Genomic DNA, 24,069 nt, shown 5'->3' on the forward strand with positions numbered 1-24,069 from the left:
GCCTCGGCGTCCGTGCTTCTTCACACACTTTACCTACGATAATTATGCACTCGAAATATACAATGAAACGATGCCTCGATATCACGTCACACATTTTTAACAGTGTAGCACAATAAACTGTTTTCTGTTACACGCTTACTTTTCTCTGTGTCTCCCACCTGTACTTCACTATACTTCACTGTACTTCACTATACTTCACCTCACCACTTACGACATTACACTTCTCTTCGTACTATCCTATACCTCTCTCTTTCTCTTCTTCTTCTTTTCTTACTCGTTCTATCCGTAACTTTTCTGTCACTTTCTCTCTTAAACGCCCACGACGACTCGAGCGCAAAAAGAACTTCGTCCCGGGTTGTACAATGCGTGCGTGAAATATCGACTCGACCCGACAGGAGTATCGCCGCGTCAGCAAGTTCCTCATAATTGAACACTCGAAGACCTGAGATGAGACCTCGTGTCCATCGCACACGAATAACACAGAGCGTATTTTTACTTTCGATATAAACCAATACGGGTTAAATAAGATACAACACGTAGATTTCAGAGAAAGCCGAATAACTAAACAGCTTTTACTCTCGTTTACCATTATGTTACCGCACGTATCTGCATCTATTTAAAAGTAAATACTTATTTGAAATTGTTTTATTACATATTTTCTTACTAATATGTACATATTTCGAAAGAGAATGCTTTATAGAAGTTGGATCAGATTTGATTCAGCTCTGGTAGCCTAAGTTATCAGATTATTATGACAGTCCCCGAGGGACTGCCAATTTAGTATATTTTTTAGTCGTAGTGGAAAGAGACACAATTTCTTTTTACATATAATCTTAGAGATACGAGCCAGGTAGATCGCGCAAGGCACGTAATATCGTATTAACATATCAGCAGTCTCGGTAGATTTGTGCGTACCTTTTGTAAATACTCGCTGAGACAGATTCGCCGTAATACATATTATACCGTATTTGCGTATTAGAAAATTATATATTTACGCTTGTGATACAATTATCCCTTTTTCCTCTCTCTCTCTCGCAAACGTTCGCCGTGACATTCTGCAACGGCAGGTACCTGGTTTCCTCCACTATTCTCTTCTGTTCGCGGCCGCGTTCCCGGAACTCTCTTTCCGCCCCGTTTATTTTCACGCCAGTTTACATCCGTAAAGTGTGTGTGGATATCTGTCGACCCGCGGGCATTGATTTAAAGCTCTCGTCATATTTGCCCGCGCCCCCGACTTTGCTTCTACGTCAACGAAACGAAATTCGCAAGACAAATCAACCGACAGTAACGCAACTGACAGGCTTGACAGATAATTCTTCCGCGGACGCGCCCGGATAACTGTTTGTTATGACTTCCGCGGATCAAACGTCACGTCGCGTTAAAGTCAATTATTGTTCCGACGCGCGTCCTAAAATTAGCTTTATTGATTGCCCGCATGAAACATTAAACAATTAATACGCTCGTATATGACGCATTACATCGAGAGATTATATGCATATGAAATGTCTGATTTATATTGACGCTTCTTCGAGTAATTTCAGGGAGAGTTAAATATACTTTAATGAAGGAATTCTGTGATTATTCTTTAAGGGAAAAAAATAATCAATTTTTTTGAAATTTTGGTTCTTGTTCCTTGCTCCGTCCCGCCGTATAAAGCCCGTTACAACCGTACACAGTCGATACGATCCGTCCACAATCCATAAATGTATACCTACTTTACACGCATTCGCCTGTATTGTTGCAAATATATACAAGATACATATATTTATATATATATACTGACACGCCGAACTTGCAGAATGTGACTGTACGAGCTTCGAGTGACAGTCGTTTTCGCTGTTTTGTCCAACACAGTTGCTTAATCCCTTACCGATATGCAGTGCCTCCGTTCTCCATAAACCGAATCTGTTAAAACGAATTCTATAAATCAGTTCAGAAATCTCTTGATGCAAGATATAAAAGGTTTGAGAAATATTAAAACTCAAAAATTACAAATTGTATGCTCTTAGGTAGTAGCTGAAAAATTTATAATTTGAAAAGAAACGCGTTTTTGTGATACATTTAATTCTTTGGATATTATAATAATTGCGTATAGGTGTGTAACAATATTTGATTTCATATTACTTAAAAATTTGTATGCTATATATTATGGTTTAGCACGAGATATAAAAGTGTTAAAGTCGGATATTTATATCTGTAATATACATATATCTATTGGCGATGAATGGAAAAATCGAAAGAGTCTCGTATCGCACACACATATACAATAAGAGTTAAAAATAGACATTTCTCTTTGTGAAAGTATTTTTAAAATATGAGCTTTAAACCCCTAGATATCGTTACTTTGAGCATTTAAGCACAAAAATAACGAAATGTAGACTGAAACGAGGAAAAGCGATTTACTTAATAAACATTTTTATCGTGCATTCTGACAATCCAAAGAGTTAGCTAAAAATCGAGCTATTGTACGATCATTTCTATTAAACATATAGAAAACAATGCGCTATTTTATGCGAATTCTTAGAAAATAGAAATTTATTTCTACCCGGGTACACGTTATAGATCACCAACTTCGTCGTGGTCAGCTGTCAGCTGCCAATTGATGCAAAAATGTTAGTGATCGACGTTAATGACGTCAATGTTCGTACAATATTCGCACTCAAATGTCACTGACGTAACAGAGAGGTCGTTACGACCGGATAAAAGTTAATCAATTATACTTCCTGCGTAATTAATTGAATAACGAGATTGCTGTATTTATATATATACGTAGTACGGTGAGAACGGAGACTCTGAACGGCGATCGTACCAAGTCCCAGTCCTGTCAACCACCGGTCCCACCTCACCCCACTGTTGATCTCTATCGCGGGGATACTTTAGGCCAGCGGATTGTCTCGGTTGCAGCATCCTAGGGATGTACCTGTTCGGGGGTAAGTTTTGCATGTGGGCGGACCGGAGTCGGCCCTGCACCTGTGCCGAGGTGGTCTCGCGGCACCCAATGTGTCGCTGTGATCGCAAACATTTCAACGACATCGTCTGGGCACTAGTCACTGTTTTTCAGGTACCACTGTTCCTCCCTCTCTTTTTAACGCTATTATATATACTATTATATACATATCATGACGGTTTTTTTACATGTTTAAAGCGACATACACGTATATATGCGTAGCCAATTTTTGCGTGTACACGGTCTTTTTTTCTCCTATCTATATATTATTCGTGTCCACGTTCTCTCTGTACAGATCGCCGGATCGTATATATATATGTATATATACATATATTTCTTCGTGTTGAGCAAACGGACCCCCGACTGTTCCCTAAGCCCGCCCACGCTTTGTCCATTCTTCTCTCTTTGTTATCCGTGCCGAGTGACAGAGCCTTTAATGGTTTGCTTTGTATTTACATGCGTGTAATCGGTATATACGTATACATGTCGACGTTCACGTTCATCATTATTCGTTTGCTCGCGCAGATCAAACTGCGCGATGACGACTCTACCCACGAGCGTGTTGTGATCTCGATTCAGCACACGCATCATCCATGTAAAGCAACTAATATGCTGCAGAAACCGCTCGAACGAGTTTCTGCCTTTCTATCACGTGTTTCTGTTTACATCTCTGTATTCTACGATGCAGTCTGATGGCGTATCGATAACTTTCTAAATTTATCGCTGTGCAATTAATCTGTATTTCTTAAGTAATGTAAATAATCATTGGCACACCTCGCGTTCATTCGAGATATTTGTACGATGACTTAAAAAGAGTAACGTTCCTAAATGTTAATGAATATGTCAATAGTTGCATTTTAATTGTATGTATATATAATTTGATCTCATTCTTATGTCATTGTACGCGCAAAAGTTGTTTAAATTCGGATTTGGTGGAATAATACTAACAGAGAGAGCTACTACGATATATATTTTTTGCATGTAAATAACAATCCTACTAACGCTAATCGTTCGGTACGTTGAATTAATTTTCTTTGATGTTAGTGATTTCTTAAATTTTCAAACAGCGTGTAATATTATCAGGCTAGAAGGAGAAGTAGAAGATAGACTGGAGAGTTGATAAAAGATAGATAAACGAATACGTGGGTAGACACGAAAGCTCTCGCAAAGAGAAATTCGTGATAGAAAACATGACGCATGCATCTTTACAAAGTATTAGGACACTGGTTGGCAAAACGTTTTGTGTGTCTCTATCGAGTATTTGAATCGGTGTAACGCCAATTTGTTTTGTCGATCTCTCGCGATTGCATATATCCAAGTGATTTGAATTTGTTTGATAAAATTGATTTCAAGAATATTCTGCAAAAATAAATGGTTTGCCTCCGAATCTAGTTAATGCAAATTAAATCAAGTTATTTAATATGCTTCTGTATTTCACCGTTTAATTTCACATAAACGTAAATAACATAAACGTGTCTAACGTAATGTATAATTCAATATCTGAAATACTGTAATTAAAATTATTGACACCAACGTATTAATATTAATATTCTAACAACCAAATTGATAGATATTATAAAATCTTTAAGTGTTGATGAATATACATTTATTGTATAGTATAATAGTATCATAATGTTGTTATAATTATTAATTTTATTACCGCAAACTCGTTACATTATTCCATTTGTTCAACGATTCAATTATTTGACCGTGTTCATTATACACACATTCATTGCATACACACATATACATATATACAGCATACGATTTAAATCTTGATCAAAGACATATAAAATTTTTTTCATTCTTGAGCATGTTTTACTACATAAATTTTTACACTACATAAATTTTTGGCACGTTTCGAAAGAAAGAACGTCTTGCCGATCACGTGCCTCATTAATTAAGTATAGACATTTATGCTATTTTATATGCAGCGGGAGTCTCTTCCCATTCCTCTTTTTATGTAGATTCTCACGCAGGAAGATTGGAATGTCGTCCTCTTCAACGGCATGCAGAAGACGTCCCATTGGGCTGCACTTTATTTCGTAGCGTTGATGACCTTCGGCAACTACGTCCTCTTTAATCTTCTAGTCGCCATTCTTGTTGAAGGTTTCTCGTCAGAGGTAGGAATTAGAAAGTAATACACTATTTTTCTTATTCAATGATATCTGATGTGTAATGTAGAAGAAGACACAAGAATATACATAAATATGTGACATTTATTTAAGTCTTCCGATTAATATTAAAAATTTAATTTAATAACTGTTTTATATTGTAAAGGGAATTGTCTTAAATATATTTAGGTTTATGAAAATTTATTTCATAATTATATATACGCGAGTATATATGAAAAATATGATAACTGATGGTGTATTTTGCAGAGAAATGAAAGGAGAGAACGAGAGCAGAGAGAATTGGCGAAAAGACTCGCTGCAAAAGAGGCTGGAATGGGCAGCGAGGACGGATCGTCGAGAGTGTCGGGATCGCATTCGATCTCTGACAGCGATACGTATACTCAGGTAGTTGTTCGCGGTTGCTCCAAATAAATAAATCCAGTATTCTACGCTTATTTATTCTCCATTATCTGTCACGCCGAGGAGATTGATTGCGAAAGTCACTCTGAATATTTTAAAATATTCTTTTCGCTCAACTTTCCCCGAACCTTTTATAGCAAATGATCGACATAATGCTTTATAAAGATTTATAAAATATCTAAAATATTCAAGGTATTAATTAAATATGCGAAAAAATATAATTTTCAATTTTTCTATTATTCATTGTATTTACTGCTTATTTTTAGGGTGCGATTCACTTGGCGCTCCAAACGCTCTTGGAAACATTTCATATTGTTGTTTATCAAATGTTAAACAAGGCCAAAATGATGCTCTGAAGCGTTTAAAGCGTTTAGTGAATCCGCACCCTTAGAGAAATATAGGTAGAATTGTCACGAGATTTATCTAAATTGATTTATCTCAGTTTTATACAGCGTTCATTTTCCTTCACGCGATTTGCAGGATCAAAAGAACTCGTGGCAGAGTGCAGAAGAGCTTAGGAAGTACAAGGATAACAGGGAGAAGCAGAACAGCGTATGGAAGCACCGGATCGATGAACCTAAGTGTAACATCCAGAAAGAGAGCAAGATGATGGGTGTGGCAGGTCAGCCGCCGATAATCACTCATACGGCAGCTACTCCACAAGACTCCCCGAACACCACACTGGACGTCGGTTACAGAGACCTCAATTGTCGAGCAGTTTATCCGGCTGCTGCCCTTTCAATCGAGTCGATCGATCGATCTGGTGTACGTTGTTTCATTTCAATAAAAAATAGAACTCGTCGTCGTTACGCACAGGCGGAAGTTTTCATTGCGTAATTGATATAATAAAACATTCGCGTCTGTACTTGAAAATAGAAATTTTTCTTTCTTATATCGAATTTTTTATCGGTTAATATCTCGATGAAGTTGTCATACAATTTTAAATTCGAAATGTATTCTGCTGTATCTCATTAGAATCCCAGATTAAGGAGGACGCGTTACAAGAAAATATGATAATGACGAGTGCTTTGTATTCGCAGAGTCAGTGCAGTATACCCTCGGGGTTGCTAAAGCTGCCCGACGTATCCAACAAAATACCGACGAATAACTTAATAGCTGGTCAATTCCCGAGACGCATAAGCCTCGTTACGGCCGTTGTTAATCCCTCGACGAGGGACTCGAGTTCTAGGTATCTGCGTTTCGGTTGCTCGCTCCTCGGTTGCATTAAATGACGTTCTCTTTTTTTCTGATACCGCTTCTTTTCACTTCAGCCCGCCGAGGGTACAAAGAGGATACTCGTGGCGCTTGTCACGGCCATCTTTACGGAGGAAACGATGGTCGCAAAGCGATGACGAACACACTGGCCATACGACTGTACTCAATAATGGGCGCAGTACTCTCGTTGGATCCAATCTAACGTAAGTCGATAAAAGTATTACTTATCACTCGCGGAGAACATGAATAATTAAGTAATTAATTATCAACATTTAGAATTGATTTAACAGGCGAATTTATCCCTATTTTCATGCAAAATTTCTTTTGTTAGTTTTTCACATACATAATATTAAATTAATATGAAAATGATAAAATAAATAGTATGATACAAGTTATTAAATAACAATTAATATATGTGATCTCTTGCAGATTTAATGGCGGTTATTTACACGGTTCGATAAGAAACGATACTCAACGTGACGCGCCCAATAATCGAACTACCGTCCTGACAAGCAATAATCGTAGTTTGAGTCCTAATAATTCGCTCGAAAGTCATGGCCCCTGGTCGATTCGTCGTTACACAGTTACGCCTAATCAGGTGAGTTACGACACAATATTGTTGACATTTACTAGGTTGACATTAATCATTACTTTACATTAAATTATTACTAAGCTATTGGGAGAAAAGAGTTTGTCGCGAATCCTTATATCCTTATACGATTACTGAAACATCACGACTTGCAGATGCGATGGATCGGCGAGCTTTCGCGGAGGAATTCCCTGCGCGGATACGAGAATGTCCAGACGTCCACGAGGAAGACGCTGCCATTGGACGAGATGCTCGCACCATCAACCCCACGCACGATCAACAATCTCTCGATGGAGACCGGTCCACTGCCGAGAATTAAGCGACTCCACGACCGAATATACCACGAACAAGAAGAGGAACGTCCGAGAACGGGTGGCGAGCAGACGCCGCCGTCGAACGGTCATGGTAGCGCGAGTAGCATTGAGAAAATCAAAAAGATATTCATGTTTTTTGAACCTAAGGGCTGCCTGCAGGAGCGCGACAATTATTCCTTGTATTTATTCCCACCAAATAACAGGTAATACTATAAATAAGTGTAATGTTGCTTGATTAACGTTTGAAACTTTGCGACGAACGAGAAGTGTTACAATGGAGATAATAATAAAGAATAATAAACATATAATAGAATAAATTAATCGCCAGAGATAAAGTGCAGATTCTATTATATGACATTATTATTAAATTAAATTTGAATGAATAATTAGCAGATTTTTAAATATGATTAGAGTGTATGTGATGAATTCATGGTTTTCTCGGTGCTGCAGATTTCGCATTTTGTGTCAATGGCTTGTGGATCAAAAATGGTTCGATAACGTGGTATTGCTATTTATCGGATTAAATTGCATTACTCTGGCAATGGAACGACCGAATATACCACCGAACAGTCGCGAGAGAGTTTTTCTAGCCTCCGCGAATTACATTTTTACTGGCGTGTTCGCCATCGAGATGTTCATTAAGGTAACGTATCAATATGTTTTGGAGATTTTAGCTGTAACATTCACATAATAATTTCGGATACTGATATTTCAAGTAAAATTTCATTTCACGATGACTGAGAAAGAATGAAAAAGAGAAATTATCATAATTATAAAATCGCGTATGATTTCAATGTTATTTTTTTTTTTTAGGTTGTCGCAACGAGTATGTTGTATGGTCCAGACGCTTATTTCACATCAGGTTGGAATATTATGGATGGATCTCTCGTTATCATTTCTATAATTGATTTATCGATGTCGTTACTCTCGGCTAGTAGCCCTAGAATATTCGGCATATTAAGGGTAAGACTGTCATCACTTGTTAATAAATATTTCTTAATCCTTATTAGAACAGCTATTCTGACTAACGTAAACAGATGGTATTAAAATATTTATCCGGGTATTGTATTTTAATGAAAGTGCTTAATTTTTAACGTTTAATATTATATATTTAATTCAGAATAAAAGAAATTAAAATAAATTAAATTTAAAAATTAATGCTGATGTTACATGTTTTTTCTAACTGATCATTTCTGTGAAAAAATGTAGGTATTCAGACTGCTGAGATCGCTGAGACCTCTGCGAGTCATCAATCGTGCACCTGGTTTAAAACTGGTCGTTCAGACATTGCTGTCTTCATTACGACCCATCGGCAACATTGTTCTCATTTGCTGCACATTTTTCGTGATTTTCGGTATTCTCGGGGTGCAACTGTTCAAGGGTGCGTTCTATTATTGCGAAGGTCCCGATATCAAGAGTGTACACAATAAAACGGATTGCCTGGCCGACAAGCGAAACGTATGGCTAAACAGGAAGTACAATTTCGATGATCTTGGCAAAGCCCTTATGTCGTTATTCGTTTTATCGTCGCGAGACGGATGGGTAAACATCATGTATACCGGTCTAGACGCTGTTGGAGTCGATCAGCAGGTGAGAAAAATAACGATTGAAAATGCATGTCTTTCCTTTTGACAATATTTTTCTATCAGTTAATCGCAAAGATGTTTTTCCATCAATTCTGATTTGGATAAGCAGATATTTTAATTTGCAACATGATGTGTGTTCGAAGTAGTGCCGTTTTCTTTATATGATTTATTACTTGTCTATAAAAAAATATAATTAAATTCCAATACTCACAAAATAATTTCCAACTGATGAAACAATATTAATTACAGCCTATCGAAAATTACTCTGAATGGCGACTATTGTATTTCATCGCGTTCATATTGCTGGTGGGTTTCTTCGTGCTGAACATGTTCGTCGGCGTGGTGGTCGAGAATTTTCATAGGTGCCGCGAAGAACAGGAGAAAGAAGAGCGCGTGCGAAGGGCGGCTAAGCGTGCGTTGCAGATGGAGAAAAAGAGACGAAGTGAGTGGCCGGTAGTGGGTCAACTAGGTTAATGCCACTTTTACATCACGCACCAGATTAAACCAAAGATATCGATGTATGCAATGTTGATCATGCTTTTCAGAGATGCACGAACCGCCGTATTACACCAGTTACTCTAAATCGCGGCTGTTTGTTCACAACGTCGTGACGTCCAAGTACTTCGACTTGGCGATCGCCGCCGTTATCGGTCTCAACGTCGTCACGATGGCGATGGAGTTTTACATGATGCCGAAAGCGCTCACTTACGCATTGAAAATCTTTAATTATTTCTTCACCGCCGTCTTCATTCTCGAATCCATCATGAAACTTGTCGCCCTCGGCGTGCAGCTTTATCTGAAGGATAAGTAAGCATCTTTTTTTTCAGTATTTATATATATATATATATCTACACCAAGAGTTACACCGTTGGTTGAAGATAAGCGTAACGTTATCTGTAGTCTCATAAGAAAAAAAGTTCTAACAGCGTTCTTCTTTCAGGTGGAACCAATTGGACGTGGGAATAGTGATACTATCAGTGGTCGGCATCGTGCTAGAAGAGGTCGAATCTAAGATTATCCCCATTAATCCCACAATAATTCGCGTAATGCGAGTGTTGCGAATAGCTCGAGTGTTGAAACTTTTGAAAATGGCGAAGGGCATACGTGCCCTCTTGGACACGGTGATGCAGGCATTACCGCAGGTCGGCAATCTGGGGCTGTTATTTTTTTTACTCTTCTTTATATTTGCCGCGCTAGGAGTGGAACTCTTCGGTCGATTAGGTAATTATTACTTCAATATGAATTTTATTAGCTCTTATATGATCATGAAAATAGCTGGATAACTGTAATTGAATAATGCTAATTTTTTTATCACAGAATGCAACGATGATATGCCTTGCCAAGGTCTTGGCGAGCACGCGCATTTTAGTAACTTTGGCATGGCCTTTCTGACGCTTTTCCGTGTCGCCACTGGTGACAACTGGAATGGAATCATGAAGGACACGCTGAGGGACGATTGCGACGATGCGGCGGATTGTGTAAAAAATTGTTGCGTGAGCACTATCATCGCGCCGATATTTTTCGTGATTTTCGTTCTAATGGCGCAATTTGTACTGGTGAACGTCGTTGTTGCTGTGCTGATGAAACATCTAGAGGAAAGTCACAAACAGGTGACGTTTCCAGACAATTTTATATAATAGATTTGACTTTGCCTACGAAGATACGAAGTATAATATTTTAATTCCTTTGAATAAAGATGGAGGACGAGCTCGATATGGAAACGCAATTGGAGAGAGAATTAGCGGCGGAGCAGGAAGAACTTCTTGAGGAGGAAGACGAGGACGACTTAGCGATGAATGGTAGAATAGACGGTGATGAAGATGACGATGATGATGATAAGGAACGCGAGTCAATGGTGGTGAATGAAAAAATACATGTCGCGAGACCAGGATTGGCCAAAGTTCGGTCTTTACCTGCAAATTTTATTTACAATCCACCGAGGGAGAGAAACATCGATGGTGAGAGCATTATTAATTTATTTATAGCTTTTACTATAATATTGCGATATTATATCTTTGTCTCTAATATTATATTGCGTTTCTCATTATAAAAATAATTGATTTCTCTATCTTTCAGATGCCTCGATTTCCGTGTCCTTGGACGAGAAACGTCGCAGTTCGTATTACCGCAGTTCGAGTTCAAGACCGTCCAAGTTTAAATCGAAACGCCGGCAAACCTTCCATTCGAGCCACCACCAACGAAGGTCACTGCTGCCAATGCACTTCGAGGTCGCCGAAGTCTTTGAGAAACCAGTGAGCAATCTGAGCGTGCCTCGAATTATTTCACATCGCAGCCACGCCACAACTAGTCAAGACAGTCGCGTACAACGTCAAAAGTCGCCGGTGAGAAATCATATTTCGATAACGTAAATTCAGATTTTGTATGCTAAATAAGAAACAAGCAGCACATATCAATCACACTATAAATTATCGTGAAAAAGGATAGAAAATATATTGTTTACTCATTTAATTGAGTGAATAAATTTCATATTATTATTTGCCTTCACAGCACGGAAATATAATAAAATCTTTGTTCTCTCTTTTTCTTTCTCTTAGCAAAAATTTTTTCTGATGTTTACAAAAAAATTATTATCCGGAATTAGTGAAGTGAAATATCATTTGCAACATCAATTTTGCAGGTGACCACCAGTGAACCGCGTGAAAATAAGTCTCTGTTAACCGTGAGCAAGCCGCCGACCAGCCCCTTGCTGATCCCTTCTCCCGGCTCGAGCAGCACCCTAAGCGTCCCACCGAAATTGACCAGCGATCGTTATCTCATGCCGACCGCCGAGATCTACCCGTCCAAGGCGACAATGAGCCGCCGGACATCGAGCGACACGCAATCACCGTCACAATCGGATACGAGCGCAGGCCCCGGTACTAGCAGCTCGCGAACGCCCACCATCGCGAATGGCTATGCCGGCGGCAAGATTCGACTGGAGGAACCAAAGATAAATACAGACGAGAGAAGACATCCGACGACGACGACGGCGCCTCCGGAAGACCTCGATGTGCAGTCCGTTATCAACGAGAGGAGGCCGTCCAAGTTGAAGACGCACGATGCCACCGGTGCGTCCACCACCACCAGCATCGCCAGCGATCAGTACAGCGCGATGATGCGCGGCGAGGGTTACAGCCATATCTACGTCACCACCGAGGACAGATCCGACGAGGTCCCGTCACCGTGCGGCAATGCAAGCGAGAGCACTGGCACCGGCAGCCTAAGCGTCGCCGGCAGCCTCAGCGCCGTTGCCAGCCTCAGCGTCGCCGTCAGTGCCGGTGCGGCTGGCAGCATCAGCAACGGTAGTGTCAATGATAGCGGCAGCCGGAGCGGCAACGGCAACGGCAACGGCAACGGCTCCGGCTCCGGCAACGGCAACGGCAACGGCAGCGGCAGCGGCAGCGGTAGCGGTAGCGGTAACGGTAACGGTAACGGCGGCGGGGTGCACATCGGCGAGGACGGCGCTATCGGATCTGACGTGAGAATATACGTGGACGACACGGATTCGGCGAGCAGCAGTAACGGGCAACGGCGCGGCGGCAGATTGCGCGACGACGAAACCCTGGACGCCTCGATCTCCTCCACTACAACGATGCGAAACGGTAGAGGCAGCGGCGGCACGGACAAGAGCAAGGAGACACCCGAGAGACCGTCCTCCACCGGTGGATCGTTGGATCCCTCTTAATCCAGGGCGAACGACCCGATGTAGTCTCTAGTTGTACGGGATGTTTCGAAGGGATGAAACATGGGATATACATGTTATACACATGGTACATTGCACGGCGGAAACACACCATGACGGAAGATCACGGGGAAGAGGTTTAAGAAAGGGCTCTAAGAAAGACTGTAGTGCATGACAATATAGTCGTTATATTCTAGTCACTTCGCCGCCGTGAACTTGCCAAAATGAACAAGTCGAGCATTTAGAGGGAGGTTGAACTATTTGGGAACAGGAGCGCGAGGGAGAGAGTACGAAAAGAGTATCTCGTGCATCGCGTAAACGAGATACGATCGCGAATGGCATGATGTAATGTAATTAGAAGAATCTACCGATTTGTAGCGCAAAAATCGGCTACGCAAAACGCGCGACGTGCGCGCATCACGTAACTTGAAAACCTATGACAATCTCTTATTGCCAACGGAACTGATCTCATTGTTCCGTTTCCGAAGCGTCGATGGAAATCGATTCGTAGGAATTGGTAGGAAGAACGACGTAGATCGCGTCGATAAAAATTAGAAAGAAAAGAGAGAGAATTTCAGTAGTTTATAGCTAGATTTTATGTCGAGTCTACGCGACAAAACTGCAATTAATTGGACCACACCTTCTCGCCTTTCCTTATTCTCTAACTCTTGAAAATTGCGCGCGGTTCGCCGATTGGAAATCAAAGATGTCTACAATCGATCGATGTGGATTGCATTCTAGTCATTGGATGGACTAACGAGAATGATAATTAAATTGGACTGATGTAAATTTTTTTGCGATTACATATATACGTGTCTGATCTTTTAACTAAAATAATCAGATTTATATAAATTCAAATTTATCTAGTCTAGAACGGATATGATAATTGTTATTCTTACAATTAAGTGGTAGTCTTACATTTAAGTCAGAATAATATAGAGACTTTAATTTTCACGAATAATTTCTTTTAACCGGAATTAAAGATTCGATCGATCAATTGTGGCGATTGTTGGACAATCGGCGTTCGAGAATCGTGATTTATCTTCGTTTCGTTCACTTCACTCTTTTCACACACTAGAGCGTTCTTCTCGTTGACATCTGTGATATACTTTAATCGTAGCGTATTTCCTAACGGTAACAGCAAATATCAGAACGAAATCGTAACATCCAGCAGCAGCAGCAATAACAACGGCGGCAGCAAGGAACAGCAACAATTTAGGGATGTAGCTAACTTTTTAATAAAACGAAAACCAATGTTTCGGTGGCTTTCGTGGGGCGTAAAAATAGAGAGACAAAACAAAGATAAATAGGAACTCTATACTGTACATACATACATCTACGAATATTCTATACTCTACACTTGGTGTGGTTTATTTTGATACTACCGCGTGCGGTAATATATTTAACGATTGTCGAAGTAAGTCTAACAAAAAAAAAAGAAATAAGAATAAACAACTCTATGCCTTTTACGAGCGTTGACGAACCTTCGTGCGGTGGTGGTGCCCGCGTTTTTTTTTTTTTTAGCGAAAGGGCGACCGACGACTCCAACTACCCTTTGTCGGGTCGAAGGTGTAGTCGCTAAAATCATGTTGAGACGCGCCGGGCGCGTCACATCGCTTGAAAAAAAAATAATAGTAATCGTCGACCGATCGATCGCTCGGTTAATATTGCGTTTCATTTAAAAAGTCTAACATAATCTCGAATCGAGCGGCGTTTTTACGTTGGGTTTAAGTGGAATTCCTGGTCCAATGCTGAGCGGAACAATTATTGAATCTTCGGTGAAAATATTATTCTGGTGAACGGGTGAACATATAGTGGTTCCAAGGAGTTGCACTTAACATCAGAATGGCTGAGAATTTGCTAGAAGCTAGAATTTGCTAGAAGAATAGTTTCTTATATAACGTGAATATAACTTGAGAAAAATTATCATATAGAGTAAGTTCAAAAATATATTGTAACTCCGTTGTGTCTCGTTTCTTGAATATTTTCGATAGTATTTTATCGTGAACTACATTTCCTACATTTTACTTAATTATTTCTAAAGAGACCGACTTTCACAGATCGGGATATTCGAAATAGTGTTTAAATAAAATGTATAATTTACACAGCTTAAAATTTCGTGTTGTTACGCAATGTTACGCAAAAGAGAAAGTAAGACTTGAAACTTTTACAAAATCGCAAGCTTTATAAAATTTAAAAAGAATATGTAATGATAATTGTCTTTGCCGTTCTGGTGGTAAATCTCAACTGGAAACGGCGTAGCGCAAAACAAATACGTAGCAAGCATAGAAAGAAGCAACGAGCGATTCCGTATTGCTGTCAGATCATGTTAAGTTTAAATCCGGACCAAGCAAATGAACACGAACGAATGCGAATGAACAATGGTAGCACCGTGTTTGCACTTATTGAAGCAACTTGTTCATTCGTGTTTGTTTGCTTGGTCTAGATCCGGCTTTAGACATTTTAAGGAAAGTACGTAGATAATCTCGTATCCATGTGCTTACGTACTCGCGTTTCTTCGGCACCACGACCGGCTCTCGATAGCTCGATAGCGTTAGACGACTGACCTCCGAATTATAGTTACTCTAGACACGCGCCGATTACGATCGTGCGCGAGTTCGCCGATCAGCTGCACACGTATCGATAGTCCGGCAATTGCGTACTATATTAAAAAAAAAAAAAAATACATAGGAACATCGGTTCAAGAGGATGTCGAGAAAAGTAAAAAAGTGTCACTAGAGAATTTTACGATCGTGCGTATGTGTGCACGCGTGATGGAGAAGAGAGGAATGTCGTATTGAAACTCGCAGCGTGCCTCTCGAGTCTGTTCTTCGCCCGTAGAGAAGGCAGTGCGTAATCGTCGAATTAATGAAAGCGCAAAACTATATAAAAACGAAGAGAAACATAACGGAGAACATAACGGAGAGAGAAGCAGAAACCAAAATCGGGGTCGCGGCCGGCCCCCCGAGATATGTAACATGCTATTTTAATTACGGTAATGGGGGTGAGTAACCGTGGAGCGTCTTTTCCTGTTTGCCTGATGTCCTGCATGTATGCGTTTGATGATTGGTGACGCGAAACTTTGGCCTCGCTCCACCACACGAAACCGGAGAGTATGATCGATGAGAATGTGGGGTACGTGTGCGACGGAGAATGTACGAGGAGAGATTCGATATAGCGGGGAGCTCGAGGGAAAAACTAAATATGTACAAATGTAATAAATCGAGCGACGATTACGTTAAACTGGCCTATTGCTTTTATTGATCGACCATCCACCATCCTGATTTGCATTTAGTATCTAATCAATATTGCAACAAACAATATCCTTTGACATTAAGGCGGCAGCCTGTTTCGGCATATCCAATCAATCCGCGAGAATCTGTTAATTATGATGATAATTTATTATTGTTATAAAGTTATCATTATTATAAAATCGTAAATTCAACCAAGTTACATTTTATTGAATGTATCTTTTGTTGAATTTTATTTAGTTAAACCATAGAATTACACATAATTTTATGAAAAATATAACTTTTACGTTCACGTTCACCTGGCATGGACATTCATATCTCACTAAGTGTACCGTGCACCCGTATTCTATAGATACATGTGTATTCCGGATTACCACTGTTAGAATGGACTTTCAGCTCGATTATCTCGTACGCTTCTTTTGCTCGATTCTGCAATTAATTTTTTATTTCATGTAATTGAATATAAAAATTGACAATTAAGCGAATGACAAATGTTAATTATATAGAAACATATCGTATAAAATATTCCACCTGGACTTCAAAATACTGCAACGGCAAACCAGTATTATCATATATAAAACTGCCAAATAAGAAAGGGTTCTCATCATCGAGACTTGTTAAACCCTAGAATCAATACATGTAATAAGTGACAAGCAGCTGTTTAACATAGCAAATATGATACCTACCTACACGTTGCATATAAAATACGTACTAAAATATATTTATTTATAAAATTACAATAAAAAAACTCCAATGTTACATATAATTACATAATAATCAGCTCACCCAAATGGACAAATCTTTTGGTGCCGTGGCAGTCTCGCCAGTCGGAGATATCAATGAAGAGATGTGTTCCAGGCTAACTCCAGACACGTGCACATGGCCGAGTAATCGAATCACCACGCTGCCGCTATTGCCCTTGAAGGCCCAGCATTCGCCCGGTAAAACGCCGGTCTGGTAAATACTTTGGGATCAGAACGTTAGTAAAATTAGATATAATCAGGTAACCTGTATCACAGCTCGGGGTGTGTTCTGCTGTTGACAAAGGGGTATGCCGAACAGATTGAGCACAGGTGCACCGGTCGAGTAAGGTTCAGTGTCTCGTGTCGAAAGAATAGCACCGCCTGCGGATAAAAGATTATTATTTGACAATGAGTCGAAGACGCGTTATTATGACTTTATAGTATTTTTTTTTTTTACTGAAGAGTAAACTATTGAAGACACGTCTATTTATGAAAGAGAGATAATTTTACTATCGCGAAAAGAATGATTTGCATATATCTTTCTCATAATATCTTGAATTGTATAATAGTTTCTGAGAAAAGTTACAAAAAGATTACTGCAAGTTATTTTCAAGCCGACTGAAAAAAAGAAGTAAAAAGGCCACTATGTATCCTACTACGCATGAGATTACTAGCAGGTCGCAGCAGAGCGCCCTTTAATTAATACGTTCTGGATAAAAAAAAAGCGTACATAAAAATAGATTATTGGATAGAACCTGAGCTTTCAAGAGCGTAATCCGTTCTCCCAGTTTTGTCGGCGTCATACGTCTGTAATTCATTTCTCACCACACTTCTGACGGTCTCCAGTGATAGGGCCTTCAGCAAGTTCTTTGTATGCAGACTCATCTCTGTTGCAACGCGTACCACTTGTGATAAATGTTAGAAACTGGCGAACGACGAAATCGTTTGTCGAATAAAGAGATAAAAATAAAAGTACGACAAATAATTAGACGCGCATGAATGATACAAAAAGAAAGGCTTTTATTTTGTTTTATGCGAGCGCTTGCGATATGGATAAGCTGCCTCAATGCGTCGCTCCATTTATTTAGTCGATATATTTGACGTCAGAGAAATGCCACTGCACCGGGCGCAGCATCCGGTCAACATTTATACGCCGCACCTTTCTTACCCTCGGACACTTCGTTCCTCAAGTTGAGAATAGCTTCTGACATTTTTGGAATCACGCTGCCCACTTCCTTCAACTTGTTCTTCAGCTCGTTGCGCATCTCTATTATGTTCTTCACCTCTAGCTAATGCAATTTTTGCAGAAACAATAACAAAAGCATCAATTGTATCTTGTAACAGTATTAAGATAAAAAAGATTTACTCTTGAAAAATGTTGAGACAGCAAACAATTACCGAGAGAGTGTCCAAATGAGATCTAAGGTCTCCCAAGTCTGCTTTGATCATTTTAAATGACGCACTTGCGGAATATTTATCGCAGAGGTGGGATACGGACATCGCTAAAAATATCGGAGCTCTTTATAAATTGACTCGTGAATAGATTTATTTAAATTTCACAAATCGGTCATATAGAGATACTAAGAGAGCCAATTGAAATTTTTTACGACTTAATTATTTATCAAACTAAAATCTCGTACCGAGCATCGACGTAATGACACAAAAAGCGAAAGGTTTGACGAGTTTGGTGTACCAAGCGGATCGTTGATTGCAACTGACTACGGTACCCGGACAATTCCCTGCGTTAACGCAACAAAAGGTGTTCCGGGCGCTCATCAGTGTCGTTTCGTCACGCAATCATGTCCCAAGTATTCTCAGAGGAAACGCGCTAAGAGTCGACGAAATTAATTTATTGGCGACGCTTCTTATGAGTGGTACTCGCACGTTTTTTTACTGAACGTATGTGTCAAAATTTGGGTAATCATTGACAACCGTCTGTACATAATCGATATATTGCAAAAAGACGAATCGCGATTCGAAATACGTAAATTGTCGTATACCGGGAGAAGATGACTTGTTTATCATTTTCAAGTAGAGTAATAATATAAAACAGTTCTGGATTAAAAGAAAAGATTTATTCCATTTTGATGAAATATTTAAATATATTTTCTTATTTTATTTTCGTGTTATTTTATTTGTGGGTGTACAGGATATATGTACAGGGTAAATGTAGACAATGCTAAAATGTATATACATCATTTTTCAAGCAAACAACTTTTCCAAATAATTATCCAAAAAGATGCGATCTAATTTCGTTTGCCTATACATACACATTTTTTTAGACGGGGTAAAAGAACACCCGTAATTCACTTTGTATAAATTGCTATATTTTACTAAGTTTAGTATACTTTTTGTAAATATAATCTGTTGCTCTAAATAAATGTGATATATTGTACGATATAATATACATATAAGTTTGCCTGCTTTAAAATATCTTTCATCTTCGAAATTATATATATGGAATTTGCATTGATGTTTATGTTTAAAACATAATACTAATAACATAAAAAGAGAAGATCCATAAAAATATTTCTGGTGCTGATTGCCTTAATCTGATCTTCGTTGATCTTTATTGTTAAACGAGGTAACAACATCTTGGACGATAGTAACACACATAAAATGTTACTGTTGTATCCAAATGTAAATATGTTTTTTCGATGCTAAAGCTATCTCACATTGTGACGTAATATCGGACGCTTACAAGTTAACGTTACTATATATTTTTCAGGGCGGCATGTATACGTAAGTTGAGTCGAGTTTCAAAATCATAATCTTTGTACTGATTTTGCGCCTTCAGTAGGAAATTTTTGCCTTCGTTAGGATTCTAAAATGTGAGACAATAAAATTGTATAAGAAATAACGAAAATATAGACGATGTATATATGATATACTTACGTTATTGTTACTAAGGCTACTTCCTAATTCGTACAGCGCAAACGCGCTAATGTGCTGGTCGTACTCGTCCTTGGACGGATACCTACGTTTCAAACAATTTCGGAAACTTTTAATAGCCGCTTCGGTATCCCCCAGATAAAGACACGCTGCGCCTTCGATAAGATCAGTTAAACCCACCATCGGCTCCTCGGAATGATTTTCCTTGCATTCTGATAATAAAGTTACGTAATAAATAAAACATAAAGAATTTTTTTGTGCAAACGATTTAGGAGTCATCAGACAATACAGGATATAAAACGGATGGAACTGGAAATCAATCTATTATTACCATACGATATTTCTCGCAGCGATTCGGTGGTACAGGACGGAAGGGCGTTCCACACGTACATTGATTCATATACGAGCAACTTATAATACAGAACTGTGTAAGGATGCCCGGTCTCCTTATCGACGATTTTCGGCATCCTGCGCATGATAAAAACATCGAGTTGCGACTCGCTTTTCGTCTCGTGGAACCAAGGGAGGATCTTTCCGTACAACGACAGGAGAACGTCAAACTTGCCGTTCGCTCCGCAACAAACTGCAAATGTGGTACAATGAAGAAATCCGAATCTGCTTATTCGAGGCGTCGCGTCGAGGCGATGTTGACGTTACCCATAGCTAAGTAGGCGTAGAAGCCCTTGGACCATCTCGACTGCTGCTGCAGCTGCAATAAGGATCGATATGCCTCGTCATAGCTCAAGCGTATCACGTGGCACCAAGCCACCTCGTGCAAGCACAGCAATTTGACTTCCCTCTGAGTCGCAACGTCCACTGCTTTGCCGAACGCTTCTAGCGCTGCATCGACATTTGTCTACGAAACGATTGGAGCATGCAACAATGAATAATATTATATTAATGTCAAAATACATGGAATTGAGAATTTAGCAAATCAGGTTGTATACTAGGCGTAAATATCTTTTTACCACAACGCATTTAGATGTTCATAAATAAAAATTGTAATTATAATATTTGTAGGGTTGAAGGATAAGGAAGGGTTTTTTAAAAATAAATTAATAAGAAGTTGTAGAAGATGGTGATTATTAATACTCAATTGATTAATCTATTAATACCTCCAAACGTTCCATTCTACCAGCAAAGAAGAGAAAAAGGGCAGAGTTTTGGAATTCGGCATGACATTCAGCTATCAGCTGCTTCGCTGCCGCGACTCCCGCTTTTACATTAGACCCGTCAAGCGCGAAAAACGGACGTACGATCGTGTGATACCAAAGGAGGGATAATCTATGACAAAATAGTAGCATATTGACCAGTCGTTTTGTATAAAAAGTGTCAGAATATAACACGGAGATTGATAAACATAAAGATTGATAAACATGGAGATTGGTAAACATGGAGATTGATAAACATGGAGATTGATATACGCTAGCGTATATAATACGTTCAATCAAAGTAAAAAAAGATTTAATATAAAAAAGGGCAGTATATATACTTTAAGATACATAAAATATTTTATGCAAGTTTTTAATTATTCTACACACTGGTTTGTAAAAATACATTTAGAGGAAGGAGCATTCGAAATCCATAAAACACTCACGTAGCGAGCGGTGCGCGCATATCTTCGCCAAGTCGTGCATACATAAGGGCAGTAAGACCAGACTGCCTATTGCCTTCAAAGCCGAAGAAGTGGATTACTTTCAGCACAGACGGTGGCAAGAGGCTCACGCACAGCTGATATACACCGTAACCGAAGCTTGCGGCCGACATTAAACGTGTCACCTCCGTAGGTTCCACAAAGCTGCGAAATACATTCTGCTTTAATTAAATTTTCAAGCGCGAGCTTGGAACGTGCGAGCGAGGAAGGAAGAAAAGCATAGTGATCGAAGCTAGCTACAAACTTCGCTTTCACGAAGCGAGTATTATAAAGCAGTGTGTGAGTTTACTGGCGCAAAATTAGATCGCCAACGTGATCGGAGATTCGATCGCGCCCTCCGCGAAATATGTCGGTAGGTGCTAACACGCACGAACGGGCAATGCCTTTCTCTCATGAGAGGAGAGGATAATGGGTGAAAGACGAAGGAGACGAGAGATTTTGAGTAAGAAGAAACAACAATTACGGTGTCTGTTGTTCGGACGTGATGCCAGTGAGCGAGAAGAACATTGATAGTGAGCTTCGCAGACCTGATGGCGACGACACGGGTGTCACGTTGTTTGTGTAACCGTTGCAGGATGGTATCGACCATTCCGTAGATTCCGGACTCTGCGGGCTCTGCAGAGAAGATCCATTGCTCGTCGGTGTGATGCAACATGGACTGAATCCTAAATACAAAAACAATCGCAAAATTTTATTGAATTCTTATTTAATAAATATTCTATTCTATATCCTATTTATTAAATCTTCAGATTTTACTTAATAAAACTATGGTTGTTAGGATTGAACATCGCTATTTCTGCAAAGCTGCTACGATCGAAATTGTAATTTCCTGGTCTTTTTAAATTTTTTCTAATCTTACAATACATAATTCTAATTACACACCGGTCGGATTTGTACCGAAGGTGCGACGATACAGTTGCGAAATCTGGGTGTACGCGTGCTGATAAACACGCCAAGCTTTGCGAAGCATCCAACAACCGCGAACGTATCCTGTTAGCTCTTGTTGGAGGAACAATGACACGGCTGAGAATATCTGCGTATCTGCTAGAACGATTTGGCGTTCTAACTTATTCACATAGTCCTTCTGAAATTAGTTTCATCACTGTTTCTTTTTTTTTTCATTAATCAAACCGTCTCGTAAGTTCGTTAACGTAATTATAAGCATTTGACGACGTGTGATATTTCATTATAGATTAATGTATTATATCGATAATCAAAGTTTGGAGCGCAATATCGATTTAAGTTCAAGTTTCGGTACTATAAATACAAGAAATATATCTTACATAGATTTTATTTTTTATTGTTACTCAACGATAATCGCAATCATTTCTGCGCGTCCAGATATATATAAAAAAATACGAACTAAAAAAAATTATATTAATTATATTGATAAAATCTTGTTGAGGAAACTTACATCGGTCTCTTCTGCTCTAAACACTTTACTTTTCACGGACTTCAGCCACCCTATATCGCCTGCACATTCCCGTTCCATGTCTTTAAGCAATAACGTTGCTTGCTGGAACTTGTCCTCTTCGAAAGTCATCAGGGCATTCTGCACGATTCATCAAATTGTATTAAAAATTACTATCGCCAGGCATTAAAACATTCAAGACGCCTTATGCATTTCTCATTAATCGGAGCAAGTAACGCGCTCGTTGTCTCATAGTTTTGTTATACCGTACCAAGATTGTGAGATTACTTTTACTCGATTCGTCCGTCCTGGGATGATATCAATCGCTATCGATTTTATATTTTCCGATGCACGCGTGTGCTCGCGGTTTATTATTAAAACAACCGATTAAGTAACAACATTCTTTCGCGGCCTTGAACGTTAAGCGTACCTCGGTGGAATCGATATATGGCTCATCACGTGATTACGTACCATGAAGAGAACAAAGCAACGGCCAGCTTTGACGTGGAAGCTATGAGGATGCTCGGTAAAGAGAGCTTCAGCTTCCTCGGTTTTGTTGTTCAGCAGCAGGGAGATGCCGGTCCTGGCGACTTTCCAGTCCTTCACCGCGTCTTGCGCCATTATCCCCGTGAAAAGGATTTTAGAAAGTTATACGGACGATGAAGAGACTCGGACTTTTTCTCCTCGGGACTGTCGGCTACGTGTTCGTCAAATGGAAAACATCTTTCCACCGTGCGGGATTGTCAATCGAGAGTTTACGTAAAGGTCACTTGCTCGCGCGAACATACTGATAATTGTTGATTTATTGCTGTGTCAAGTTCAATGGTCGGGAAAATATATACGGTACGCAGAATATATCCCGTACGTTTAAATTACGAGCGTGCCAGCCACGTTGTGGTCACCGCTGTCGTCACTGATCGAAATCAATGCGATGCATCCTTACGAGCGCCGCGTTTCCTCCTTGCACAAACCGCAAAGCAGGAAGAGCTAGTTTTAACGTATATATTTAAAAATCTAATTTTACTTTTTCCGGAATTTTGATTTTCCGGCGTAACGCAGAAAATTGAGCCACTAGGACGGACCTACCCTTCGCATACGATACAACACATGTCTCTTCGTTTAGATATAAGTATTTGATTTGATTAAGCAATCCAAGCCCCTTGTGCAGTTGTTACATAAGTTGCTGTCATCATAATATGACTACTCCATTCTCTATTGATGCATTTATCTCTTTTATCAATTTTTTTCGAA

The 24,069-nt window shown here is 39.5% G+C and overlaps 2 protein-coding genes across 6 annotated transcripts in view; one reads left to right on the forward strand and one right to left on the reverse strand.

Moving 5' to 3' along the window:
* The window catches only part of Ca-alpha1t (Ca[2+]-channel protein alpha[[1]] subunit T), a 52,482-nt gene extending 36,372 nt beyond the window's left edge, over positions 1-16,110 (forward strand). For 3 of the 5 annotated variants that reach the window (XM_071704618.1, XM_071704622.1, XM_071704621.1), the window contains 18 exons: positions 2,905-3,061; positions 4,915-5,070; positions 5,329-5,466; positions 5,962-6,246; positions 6,522-6,670; positions 6,753-6,899; positions 7,126-7,294; positions 7,441-7,802; positions 8,050-8,242; positions 8,413-8,562; positions 8,809-9,189; positions 9,435-9,654; positions 9,731-9,992; positions 10,126-10,406; positions 10,503-10,795; positions 10,882-11,143; positions 11,262-11,527; positions 11,824-16,110. In XM_071704618.1, the coding sequence (XP_071560719.1) occupies positions 2,905-3,061; positions 4,915-5,070; positions 5,329-5,466; positions 5,962-6,246; positions 6,522-6,670; positions 6,753-6,899; positions 7,126-7,294; positions 7,441-7,802; positions 8,050-8,242; positions 8,413-8,562; positions 8,809-9,189; positions 9,435-9,654; positions 9,731-9,992; positions 10,126-10,406; positions 10,503-10,795; positions 10,882-11,143; positions 11,262-11,527; positions 11,824-12,870 (4,918 nt within the window). In that variant the 3' untranslated portion in view covers positions 12,871-16,110. The remainder of the gene's footprint in view (positions 1-2,904; positions 3,062-4,914; positions 5,071-5,328; positions 5,467-5,961; positions 6,247-6,521; positions 6,671-6,752; positions 6,900-7,125; positions 7,295-7,440; positions 7,803-8,049; positions 8,243-8,412; positions 8,563-8,808; positions 9,190-9,434; positions 9,655-9,730; positions 9,993-10,125; positions 10,407-10,502; positions 10,796-10,881; positions 11,144-11,261; positions 11,528-11,823) is intronic. The other 2 variants (XM_071704619.1, XM_071704620.1) reach the window with 2 other exon arrangements.
* On the reverse strand, positions 16,101-23,459 carry LOC139771677 (tetratricopeptide repeat protein 39C). The gene is made up of 18 exons (XM_071704627.1): positions 23,290-23,459; positions 22,822-22,959; positions 22,290-22,491; positions 21,871-22,072; positions 21,351-21,551; positions 20,869-21,037; positions 20,411-20,609; positions 20,085-20,336; positions 19,757-19,965; positions 19,604-19,685; positions 18,502-18,654; positions 18,260-18,363; positions 18,030-18,150; positions 17,617-17,748; positions 17,127-17,242; positions 16,905-17,072; positions 16,650-16,742; positions 16,101-16,547 (listed from the first exon to the last, which is right to left on the reverse strand). The coding sequence occupies exons 1-18, from the start codon at positions 23,437-23,439 to the stop codon at positions 16,431-16,433; spliced, it is 2,808 nt and encodes a 935-aa protein (XP_071560728.1). The 5' UTR covers positions 23,440-23,459; the 3' UTR covers positions 16,101-16,430.
* Positions 23,460-24,069: the final 610 nt, after the last annotated feature.

Source organism: Temnothorax nylanderi, unplaced genomic scaffold (genome assembly GCF_030848795.1).
Source record: "Temnothorax nylanderi isolate EJ_2023f unplaced genomic scaffold, tnyl_v1.0 TNYL_tig0042_pilon, whole genome shotgun sequence".
NCBI lineage: Eukaryota > Metazoa > Arthropoda > Insecta > Hymenoptera > Formicidae > Temnothorax > Temnothorax nylanderi.

Excerpts from the sequence above, each read along its gene's own strand:
- LOC139771677 (XM_071704627.1), bottom strand. The coding sequence starts at position 23,439 with ATGGCGCAAGACGCGGTGAAGGACTGGAAAGTCGCCAGGACCGGCATC. Across the intron at positions 21,552-21,870 it reads ACGTCCGAACAACAGACACC|CTTTGTGGAACCTACGGAGG; the intron begins GTAATTGTTGTT and ends TGTATTTCGCAG. Across the intron at positions 18,364-18,501 it reads TGTCATTACGTCGATGCTCG|CGATGTCCGTATCCCACCTC; the intron begins GTACGAGATTTT and ends CGATATTTTTAG.